Here is a 12,581-nt window from a genome sequence, read left to right as displayed (position 1 = left end):
GTCACCTTTTTGTTTGTCAGAACTCAGTCTGTGCTTGAGTTCCTCTGTTAGCCATGACATTTTGTTGGTTCTCTCTCTTCAGGTCCCTGTAAGTGTTTGATCTAAAACATTATATTTATTCTGCTTTGATTGTTTTGTGTGCTGAGGGACATTGTTGCACGATCCACTTTTTCTTATCACTCAAATATCCTGATACTTTCAGAAAGTTGGAGAGCTCTCCTGGCTTGCTTAGTCTTTGCTCTGTACTAGTGATGTTCGATTCGTGAACGAATCGTTCAATACTCGAGAATCACTTTACTGACTCGTGAATCATGATTCACAAGCCCAACTGACTCACTGACTCATCCCTGTTGCTGTTAGCAAACTAATTCCATTAGTAGAAATATATCTAGCTTATAATTAAAATTGTGGGGGGAAAAACAACAGCCAGTTTCGTAACAAAAGCATTTCTGCTCTGAACTGGAAGAAAACCCCCTGAGTAGAAGCTCACATCAAGAAAATAGCTCCTCGGTTCACAGTAGCATCGCGCTGCTAACATGCTAACAGCACATTTGAGCTACTCACCCCCTCTCTTCCTGTGCTGAATCGTAAGCATAAGCGAATCACTCAGGACTCGCTCACCCCCTCCCTCCTGTGCTGAATCAAAGAGCGAGTGAACGAATCACTCAGGACTCACTCACCCCCTCCCTCCTGTGCTGAATCAAAGAGCGAACGAATCACTCAGGATTCGCTAACCCCCTCCCTCCTGTGCTAAATCAAAGAGCGAGCGAACGAATCACTCAGGACTCACTAACCCCCTCCCTCCTGTGCTGAATCATAGAGTGAGCGAACGAATCACTCACTCACCCCCTCCCTCCTGGCTCACAGCTTCTTCTTCTTCTTGGTTGGCAACCAATGTTAAGGCGCATTACCGCCCCCTGGCTCACAGCGCAGTGGACATTTAGATGAGAAAATATATATTTGACACACTTAAGGGAAATACTAATAAAATACAAATAAACAAAATAAATGTTTATTAAGCAATTTTGATAAGAAATTGCTTAATTTTAGAAATGTTTTTGCTCTTTGTTCTATATAAAATAGTTGGGTTTTTTTTTTATCATTCATCTTAGCAGTGGGATTTACATGAAAAGGGAAACAAATTAAGTTTGAGTGAAAATGTAAAATTTTTGCACTCTCTGGTCAACTGACTCAGTGAATCAAATGACTCAAAACACCCGATTCACTTTGGTGAGTGACTCATTAACACTCGATTCAGTAAAGAGAATCAAATTTACCATCACTACTCTGTACTGCAGTACTTGCACTGGTTTCACTGGACAAGTCTGCATGTGAATCTACAACTGATCTGACATTGTGGCACAAACACAGTAAACAAACACTACGAGCACCTTGTTTCATGTGCAGTGGCTTTCTTCTCATTCTGTTACTGAACACTTAAAAGCCTCTCACTGCCAGCATCCTTCCAGCCCCACGACAACAAGACCAATTCACATCTTCACAACACCAAGAATTTTCCCCTTTTCTTTGGAGAAACTGAGAAGCCAATAGGATTGTAGCTCAAACTTGCCCACAGTCCTGCTTCATCACTGCTCACTCCTACCTGTGTTGGTGCTCAGTGGACAGTCATAGCCTGCTGCTAGCATGAATGCTAAATGTACTGCTGTGGATGATCAGCAGAACAAGATGTTGTCAGTTTGACTGTTTGCTGTATTTAAAGTGGTTTTCTCAGTTCATCTGTATTCAAAGTGCATTCGGGGCTTTAGCTGACAGCTCTTTGTGCTAACAAACCAAACTCTCTTAGTTTAAGCCAACAGACTTTACCAAACACAAAGCCTGCTGCTGCCTCCATGGGTTAGCTTGTGTGACTGGTGTTTGCACCAATGAAATCTAAATCACACTAATGTGTCCTCCAAGGTGTTTGGTGGGAGCACTGAGTTGAAACATAAGAGCGCTGGTAAAATAACAAACAGGGCTGTGAGAGCAACTGAAGTGATAAAAATACTGTTTAAAGATAAAAACACATTGATGTTCCCTCGTCACCTAACAAAGTCCAAACCCTGTGAACTATTTTAGCTTTAATAATTGTGGATTCAGGTATCCTGAACCCATCTTTGGACATTTGTAATTAAATATTTTAAAACTCCATCAAAGACTCCTGATGTGGCTGTTTGGAGAAAGAAAAGAGGGACAAAGTGGAGCGTCGAGCTGAGGCTTCATTCACTGCAAACCTACAGTTATGTTTTCTTATTTCTGCTGTTTGCATGTTCACAGCTGAAATAAAGCTGCCTCTTTGACTTCATCCTGTTGTGTTTGGGTCCAGTCCTGCCTGCCACACAGCGCTACAGGACAAAGTCTAAGATTTTTATCTTTTTAATGAATCTTTGGTCATATTTATCCAGGAAAACACAAACATGTAAAGGAGTCATCACATGTCTCTGACCTTGTTGGTCCAGGTTCATCACTGAAGACTGGAGGGTGATGTTTGGACCGTTCACTCCTCACAGACGGACAGCTGGATCCTGCAGACTGTGACCTCTGACCTCTGCAGACACAAACATGTTTTATTCAATGATCAATTCTCTGATAAAGTGATTGAAGCAGCTGTGATCACACAGACTGCAGATAATGCAGCTGTTTCCTGTCAGTAACAGTCCTCTTAGGTTAGAGTTCAGCTTTTTACAGGAAAACAAATGTCCCTGAATGCAACAGTGAGACACAGTCTGCCTGTGTGGCTGTGATAGCTGCCGTTAGGAGCGCTCATGTGTTTGCAGTTAGACGAGGAGATGTTACCATCATGGACACGTTAACAAATCCTGCAGCATCACGTGGCACAAACACTTTGTGTTCCTGTCATCTGCAAGCAACAGGAAGTTCATTAATAAAGGCGGGATGGAGACGTGCCTGTGATGGTTCTCCTTCATCCAGCTGTTACACACATCTGGGCTCACACGACGAGCCTTTGTCTAATACAGCAGCTGCTCTCTGAACACTTTTCTGAAGAGGAGCTGCACAAACCTTTGTTTGCTTTCTAGAGCAGCGTATCAAAGTCAAACTACCCACTGCTAGCAGCTGTTTCTATCATAGTTTAGGATCCAGATGTGTGAGGTCTAGATTTACACCTCTGATTAAAATACATAGTTAAAAACAGACAATTGAGTCCAAATGTGTCTTAAACCAGATAAACTGACAGTTACAGCTGAGCCTGTGTGTCCTTGGAGACACTGCTCTGCTACAGAGATGAATTTTAGAAACCAGGAAACATCAAAATCATTTAAATCAGAGAGTTCTTGTTACTAACAGCTCACCTCTCTGCAGCGGACACTGGCTGGGATTTAAAATCAATGCCTCGATGATTGGACCGGTCACTCTTTAAGGACACAGAGCTGGATGGTTTCTGATTGACGCTAAAAGTAAGTGAACATGAAACATGTATCATATCCAATGTGTCCAATACATTACATAAAAAGTATAAATAAAGTATGTAAATAGTTTATTATTTCAATCGTTAAATAGTAAAAAGCTGATTAAAATTTCAAACATTTTAATACTGACATGAACTTACTTTTCGTCAGATGACTTTTTTCGCCCTAAATTACGAAAGAAATGCTTCACCCATTTGCTCTTAGAGGACACACTTCTGGGTGGAGGTCCAGGCTGGTTCCTGTGAATAATGATGGAGCAGTGATGTGAGTGCTGAGCTGTGACATGGAGAAGAGTCATGGACAGTTAGAGATGGTCATCTCACCTCTGAGCTTTGGTCTGGCTCTCATGTTCCCCACACAGAGTGCTTTTAGAGGGAGGGACTCCCTCCTCTCTGTCCTCACACTGATCCATGCTGCTCAATTCACATCAGCTCACACACACTTTCTACCTTCACCTGCAGAGGAAACACAAATCATTCATGTGCACATCAACTGAGAGCTGCAGCGGTCGTGTCTGATGTGTTGGACTAACATCCATCTGAGACGCAGCTTTCATCGGTTCACAACAAAAAGTGTCACAGAGCTGAGTTCAGCCTCCAAATCCTCCATTACTGTAGTCCTACAAAGCAGCAGGTCAAACATGGCTGCAGAGAGCAGCTTTATGTCAGTAACCATGTCCAGGACCGAGCTGACTGCTTACAGAGTTCATACTCTAACTGCTAGCTGCTCTGCTAGCTAAGCTAACTCAGTAACAGTGACTCTGACAGCAGTTACTGTGGAACAGCGGCCGAGCTCAGGACACATTCAGTGTGTTTAGTCTGAGTCCTGGACTCTGATCCAATGGATTCAATCCAGCTCAGAGTTTCATGTGTTCATCAGAGTAAAATACATGTACTAATATAACAGAAGTAATGCTCTGAATGCAGGACTGTAATGGAGGATAAATAAGGTTTTTACAGCCTGAAAGAAACATTCAGTTCATATATTTGTAGACAGTGAAGCAGTTTTTAATACTGCAGCTGTTTCCTTCACCTGTGTGTGTGTGAGCCACACCTTCATGTGCTGCTTTAGAAATATGTGGTCTGACTGCTCAGACTGAGTCTAGGAGGAAAGTTCACACGCTGGAGAAAGTTTTGTTCCTAACTTTGTCAGAGTTCGGCTCCAACGACAAAGAAGACGGAGCTCACAGTCTGTAGATGGTCCTCAGTGTGTGTGTGAAGCCAAGAAAGCACACAGGAGTGTGTTTATGTCAGCAAATCAGTGTGTGAAGAGTCTGAGGGAGTGTGTGAATGAGACTAAACACTGAAACCAACAGTCCAAGAAAAGCGTCTGGATTTCTTTAAGTTTAACTTAAAGAAATCCAGACGCTTTTCTTTTTGTCTCCATAATGTCTCCATAATGCTGCAATGTTATCTGCCCCAGAAACACTGTGCAGAAGCTCTGATGGTGACACAGAAAAGTCAAAGTGGAGATACTTCTGTCCACCTTTGATTAGACTCATTATAAAAAGGAAAAAAAGTTTGAACACAGTCATGTTTCCAGTTCACTGACTTACATTTATTCCATGGACACTCACTCTAACCTGAACCACAGCTACAACCCAACATTGTTGAGGCTTCATCTCCTCCTTTCCTGACTGTAGAGGTTAAATATGCAACAACCAACAAATAAAAGAATTTGGTTCATTTCAAAGAAATTCACACGGTGACCAAGTAAAGTAACCGTAGAAAAGGAGACAACATCCCGTTGATGGTGGGATTATTTGAAAGATTTGCTTTAGTCACGTCACCAAATGCAGCTGAACCACCCGTGGATCCATGTTTGACCATTCTACCACTCCGAGCTCTGCTTTTTAATTGAAGATGGGTATGTTAAGATAGTTAAAGAGCTCCTCCATAACATTTACAACAATGTAACAATTGGCAATTACATACATAGATGGGATTTTTTTTAATTTAAAGTTAGAGAATTTTCAATTATGTTTAGTAAACTGAAAAGTAGACAACAGAAGGAATTTGAAAGTAAATTACTTTACAAAATAAATAACTATTGTAATAGACATTTTATGTCAGAGGCTGATAAGAAATCCCTATAGTCTTTACAGGCTCAATTAGATGATCTATACAAGAAAAAGGCTCATGGAGCTTACATTAGAGCTCGTGCAAAATGGATAGAAGAAGGTGAAAAAGTCCTTCATATTTCTACAATTTGGAGAAACGGAGGCAAGAAAAGAAATCTATTAATACAATAATCGTAAATGGGGAGGAATGCACAAATCATAAGACTATAGCGGAAAAACATAAATTTTAATCAAATTTATACTCCTCAAAATATTTAATTACTGATTCATTAACTTTTTTGATCAGATTGAACCTAATACTCCAAAAATCGATTCTGTATTCAGAGAAATTTGTGATTCTGATATATCACTGGATGACTGAGATCAAGCCTTAAACAAACTGAAAATAGACAAAGCTCCTGGTCAGGATGGCTTGACTGCAATCTTTTATAAATTCTTCTGGAAAGAAACAAAAGAGTTTTTCTTCAAAACTATTAGCGAAATCATTACTAATGAAATGTTGGCAACGACAATGAAACAATGATTCAAACGGTATTTTGGTTTTATTTCCCCAAAATAATTTTCGAGAAGCTCTGAATTTCTTTTAAAGTGCGACTTTGAAATTTCCAAATTAAATTATCCAATTTTCACAAACAGGTTCTCCAGTACTGGAAAAAGATATTAGCATATTTTTTCTCCACATACAAATTCGATTTGGAACAACAGATGTATACGATGAAAGAAAATCCATATTTTATAAGGATTGGATGGATCATGGCATTTGGACGGTTTTACACCTTTTAGACAATGACGGAAATGTGTTAACATATAACAAATTCATAGATAATTATGGCATATCATGTACTCAGAGTAAATTCATTACAGTTGTGAAAGCCATTCCCCCTGCAATGATTCAGATGTCTTCCCCAGATTGAACAACAACCTGTCAACAACATGCTGAGCTGTGACTCGTCTTCCCTCTAAAGTCCTGGTGTTAACACTCACCCTGCATCAGCTTCAGCTATTTTTAAATTGTTTTTACTTTTCAAACCGACGGATCATTTGAAGCCAACCATCCAAAAACTGCTTCAGCTGTGTTTGATGTTTATGCTACAGCCTGTTTACCAAGATAATCAATATCAGATATAAGAGCAACAGAAACCTCGGTGATCAGGACGCTGGGACTGAGAACAGGAAGTGACTCAAACGTCACAGATTCATAACGTCACCCTGAACTCCACTCACGGAGTTTCTGTCGCCATTGTAGTTTTTAAAGTCCCGTGATAAAGGCGGGGCTTTCTGTGAATCCACACGCTCATTGGCTAATAGCTCGAGATTGACACATCGTTATCCAATGAGCGTGCAGGAACTTCCGACATAAAGTTGTTTCCTTTGAAAAACCAAAGTCTGATTATTTTTGGCTCCACTGACGGAGCCTGTTGTTCCCGCCACAGAGACACAGTAATGTCAGAGTGGTGTTAACACTCACCCTGCCTCAGCACAGCTCTCACTCTCCTCCTGCTCTCTCACACTAAACGGAGGCTCAGCTAAACTCACTTCCTCTCTACTTACAGGCCTCACATTTCACCCACAGACACGAACAGCGTGGAATTATTTTATGTCATAAGAAGAAACATATTCATGTGAACACTCACCTGCCTCAGCTCCACCTTCCTCCTCCTGCTGCTCTGAACGGAGGCTCAATGCTTTCACTTTCACTGCTGCTCCCTAAACACAGAGGATGCTGGGACTTGTAGTTTTTTCCTTCCGGTGCGGTCTTCCTCTTTGTTTGTTTGTGTTTGTGTTCAAGTTATTTCGATCATGTAAACATCAACAGAACACGTGAAGCCACACAGAGTTTGTATGTCGAGGTGGGTAGGAGGGTTTGAGGGTTTGGGGAGGGGTCAGAGGGAAGAGGTCTCTCAGTCTGGACAATCCACATTGATGGCATTGCATCTTTCAACGTGTTTGTGGGTCGATTTGGATGCTCCAGGTGTGAGAGCAGCCACTCAGCCTCTGCTGCAGATGTGTGTCACAAGTTCATCTAGTAGTAGGCTATGGCACTTGGCCACAGGTGGCAGCAGTGGACTGGTATTAAAACCTGATTCTTTGATCCCCATGATAGAACAGAGAACACCCGACTGATAGTGGTCAAAACATTTATAATTATTGTTATTCAATCATCTTCCGGAAGAGAGAGCCCTGCACAGCCCAACGTGAGTTGCAGGATCTCTAACATTAGAATCTAAAAATGTGTCTCATATAGGTGTTATATTGGTACTGTGGAGCAGGGAAATTATTTTACTGCTATTGTTAAATAATTGTCATCATTACCATTGCATTAATAATATAATCTGGAGTTTATATTGCATTCAGGGGTTAAACAGTGTCTCTTTCAGAAAGACTGAGTTGCAGGCTGACAGGAAGTTGTATGCAGAAGTGGAAGTTATTTTGAGCCGCAGGCTAAGACGAGGCTTTAACAATGTAACAGATAGCTTTAAGAAGGCCTTAAGCAGTTATGACTATTTTATACACAATGCATATCTGTGCTTATTAAAGAGTTGGAGCTCGGTCAATTAATTGGGGGTTGGAAGCTTTGTTCGGCGCGATGTTCGGACAATCTATTGTGCAAGTGACTTGGAGCCATAGAAGGAATTGCAATACATGCTTACAAAACACTTATATATCAGATCATTTTATATTAAGGTTTTAGTAGAGGTTCTTGATTAAAACATTTATTTAGTAGAAGACATACACATAGTCTCAGTGAGCCTCTGGTCTGGTAAAAGGTCAGAAGTGCAACAGGTGAATTGAGAAAGAGCATTTGAGGACGAGACACAGACAGTAGGTGAAGAGGTGACACAAAGAGCATGTGAGGTCGTGACACACACACATATGAGTTAAATTTATTTAGAGAAGAGGTTACTCATGTCTGGCTGTAACTGCAAAAGTGTCTCGGTAAAAGAGGAACCGTTCCTTGTTGTCTCGGCAAGAAAGAGGAACAAGACAAGAACAGAAAGTACCAGCCATGAAAATAGAAGATGATCTTCTGGGTGAAAAGCCATTGTTGGTGTTGATCTGATCTATGTATAAAATGTATCTGTGACGCATGAAGGGGCGTCAGTAAATCAAACCCTGATGCTATAAAATATCTGTTTATGCTTTGATTAAGTCGAGGACTACTGGCTGTCTGCGTACAGAGTGTCTTCCCACGCGTGTATTCATTAAAATCATTGTTTGACCAAGATCTTCTGGACCAAGAGTGGTTTGTACTCTCCCTCCTCAATTTTGAACCTTAACAGTACTTTACACATCACACAGTTTCAACAACTCCTTATATGGTACAAGTTCCTCTTTTCTGTCTGGCTTCTTGTATTTATTAATATGCTTGTATATTTCTACACTAACTTCCTGTTTTTCAGTCTGGCTGAGCACTTAGTTTGTGAGTCAAAAGTGGCCTTGCTTTACAAACCTTCATTATTAAAGTATATAAAACAATATAATCAGAAAATAAGCACTAAGAATATATTAATTACATGACAGTTCTTCCCTTTTCGTGTTTCCTAAGAAACACGACATAATTCCTAATTTATCCCATTAAGTTTACCTGCATGTTAAAAGGCTAAAATATAACAAAAGAGATTATGCTAAACAAAATGAAACCTTTCAATTGCCCAACCCTATCTGTCCCCTCAACGGGTTGTATGTTTTCAATGTTTCCTTATTATTCCGTCATAATTACTTCTATCCACAACAAATAAATCAAGCTCTTAGACAGCACCTGTGAAATGTGAAATGTCCTAAATCTACTTCCTACACCCCCTTTTTTACCCAGAATCACAGTTTAAACCCACTTCTTGTCATGAACTGGCTGTGTGGAGGCAGAAGAGGACCCAAACACAAAACTCACGGAGACAGGAACTGAACTCAAAAGGCTGCTTTATTGCAGGAGTTGTAATGAAACAGAACCAAACCGGAAATATTAACAGAAGACCGAGGGAACAGAAAGCCACACAGGTTCGGGGAGGAGACATTGATGACGCAACACTGGACTGGGGGAGACATGCACATAAATACACAGAGGGTTAACGAGGGAAGTGGGAACACACGGGGACACAGCTGACACAGATAACCATAACGAGACAGGGCGGGGTGAACATAACATGACGTATACAGGCGCAAGAGTCACAAAGTAAAACAGGAAGTACAAGGGGGTTCAGACAGGAGGAGAGAGAGAGAGCACAGGGAGAACATAGACATAACGGGCAGGGGAAACATGGAATAAACACAAAGAGAGACGAGGGCTCATAAATACACAGAGGGGCACACAGGTGGTAAGAGTCACGAAGGGAAAACATTTAGGGAACACCACAACAGGGCAACTCAGGAAACATGGCCTAAATAAGGAACAAAATACAAAAATACAAGAAACTAAGAATACTGGGCCAACATGGCCCAGGATCATGACACTTCTGACTTCCCTCAGTGCTCACTGTAAACTCTAAACAGATACCATTAGCTTTTTCTGGTACAAGGTCCTAGATTATTTTGTCAATCTTTGGAAACATCCTCTACAGAGTTTCATTTTTAAAACCCCTTTAACGGGTAGAGCATATCCGGCCTGAACACTGTGTTTGGGCAATTTACATAACACAGAAATCCTACAACTATTCCTAAAGTCCCTCTCATTACTCTTCATTACTTTTATGCTCACATTTAACCTGTGTCTAACAAGCTTTTAATTTCCTAAACAACACATTTTCTGGAACTATGGTTCTCTGTGCTCTGTGCTTGTTTTTGGGTTCCCCTTTCTCTGGTCGTTCCGTTCGGTGTCGGGCTTCCAGGATTCTTGCAACCAATGTGGTCGCTGTGGTCCTGAAATCTTCTCCTGTAAAGGATAGAAAACAAAACGCCTCTCTCTGCTACACCTCAATAATCTACTGTGTTCATCTTTGTTGCCTTAATTATTCAAAGTTGGTTCAAAATATCATGTTCTGGGCTCTGTCCTTTATATTAACTTTACTTAATCTTTACTTAATCTTAATTTACTTAATCTCAATGTTCTTTATGTGTGTGAGCAACACTTTTAATTTTATTAAACACACCCAGGGTAAGATATACACCATCACCATATCAGCATAAAAACAGACAGAGACGTTCCTCTTTCTGTCACATTCTTCCATACATGGCAATTTGTTTCACCTTCCAGATGATTCCTGGGGATTTACAATTTCTTGACTCTTCTTCTGTCACTTGTTACTAGGCAGCTCAAATGCAGTTAGAAGCTAAATGAATTCCAGGCCCTCGGCCTGGCCTATGTTTAAATCATTTGTGTTTGTAAGCATGTATGCGGTTTAACCTTCTGCTGCTCCAAGTCACTTACACAATAGATCATCGGGACATCGTGCCCAACGAAGTTTAAGACCTTGAATAGACTGAGCATCAACACTTTCATGATCACAATATGCAATGTGTGTATACAATGATTATAGCTGCACCTTTAATAAAAGTTTTAGTCTAATGCCAGTAGCTTTAATAAACATTTTAATGCAGTGTTAATGATGAAGGCTATATTGTAGCAGTAAAGTATTTTCTTTATTCCCACATTCCCTCTCTTGACCTTTCAAAAAGAAAGGTCACTACACTTCGTGTTGTGTCACTCCTCGGCCCATTCGCCCGCTTCTAAGTCCATCAATGGTATCATGGCCACTGGAACAACCGTTCCAGGGTCCACTGCCCTCATTATTACCTTTTCCAGCAGTCCTGTGGCACAAGGAATGAGACAACCGCAGGTGACCAGTATCCCTAAAAAGTGGCAGTAGAAAACATTGCAGACATGAAAAACCCCTTCCATTTCCCAAACACTGAGGTCATCCAGCTGTCCAGCGGATTGTCAATTCCCGAGTGCTCATGCATGGTTTTAGACAGAGTTTTCAGCCCCTCCAGAGCTCGGGTTACTGAGCCATCTGGAGCAGTGTTGTTGGGGATAAAGGTACAACACACTGCTCCAAACATGGCACCACACGCCCCCTCCCCTTTCTCCACCAACAACATGTCTAGGGCCATTCGATTTTGCACTCCCATCAGTGAGGTCGGACACAACTGTTCTGTGAACCCCTCCATGGCATCTCTGGCCAGGTTAGAGAGTCTCAGCATATTATAATGGACGTAGTTAATGCGATCAACATTCTTATTTGGAGTTATCCATATGAACATACGTTCAAATCCTGGAGCTAGTTGGTCCACTAGTTTATACTCATCTGGAACTCCCCTGGGCACTCCTATTGAGTCAATCAGAATCAGAATCAGAATCAGAAAGGGTTTTATTGCCAAATGTTGAGCAGGTTTACAACATTAGGAAATTGCTGCGGTGCTTCAGTGCAAACATACTGTCATAAATTACGCTTAAATAGACATGAAATAAAATAAGAATAAGAATTAAAAGTGCTACGTAGATAGATATATACATGATATATACATGAGTGCAGGTGGTGATCAGTGCCAAACATGGAATGATGCAGTGAACACAGCGTAGGGTCATGTGTTAGTGGTGGGAACAGTCATATGGTTATTGTTCATGTGTCCAACAGCAGAGGGGAAGAAACTGTTCTTATGGCGAGAGGTTCTGGTGCGAATGGACCGGAGCCTCCTGCCTGAGGGGAGCAGGTCAAACAGACTGTGTCCAGGGTGAGAAGGGCAGCTGAGATCCGAGCTGCACGCCCCAGTGTCCTGGAGGTGTACAGGTCCTGCAGAGATGGGAGTCTGCAGCCAATCACCTTCTCAGCAGAGCGCACAACACGCTGCAGTCTCTGTTTGTCCCTGGTAGTGGCTCCAGCGTACCACACGGTGATGGAGGAGGTGAGGATGGACTCGATGATTGCAGTGTAGAATTGCATCATCGTCCGTGTTGCGACCAATTAACCAGTATCAAGACTTTAACTGTTTCTGGCCTCATCTCTAAAATCCCTAACTCAATTTAAAAGCGTCAACCAACCCAAACTTTGCCTGAAGCTCTATTTTTTGGCGTTTCCCAGCCAAGGCTTACCCTGAATTTTTAAGTTAAAGTTACACGCCCGAAGTCCAACTTCTTCCGACCA

The 12,581-nt window shown here is 41.4% G+C and overlaps 1 protein-coding gene across 1 annotated transcript in view; it reads right to left on the bottom strand.

Moving 5' to 3' along the window:
* LOC146634532 (uncharacterized) overlaps positions 1-3,898 on the bottom strand; it is a 156,102-nt gene extending 152,204 nt beyond the window's left edge. The window contains exons 1-4 of the mRNA XM_085377821.1: positions 3,749-3,898; positions 3,637-3,664; positions 3,309-3,397; positions 2,444-2,545 (exon numbers count right to left, since the gene is read on the bottom strand). Coding sequence (XP_085233947.1) covers positions 2,444-2,545; positions 3,309-3,397; positions 3,637-3,664; positions 3,749-3,837 — 308 coding nt within the window. The 5' untranslated portion in view covers positions 3,838-3,898. The remainder of the gene's footprint in view (positions 1-2,443; positions 2,546-3,308; positions 3,398-3,636; positions 3,665-3,748) is intronic.
* Between the last annotated feature and the right edge of the window lie 8,683 nt (positions 3,899-12,581).

This window comes from Diplotaxodon limnothrissa, linkage group LG3 (assembly GCF_057381915.1).
Source record: "Diplotaxodon limnothrissa isolate DT_005_m linkage group LG3, D_limnothrissa_male_GT1.1, whole genome shotgun sequence".
NCBI classification, from domain to species: Eukaryota; Metazoa; Chordata; class Actinopteri; order Cichliformes; family Cichlidae; genus Diplotaxodon; species Diplotaxodon limnothrissa.
Note: the sequence above shows the minus strand (reverse complement) of the source record. Positions and strands in the feature narration are given on the sequence as shown.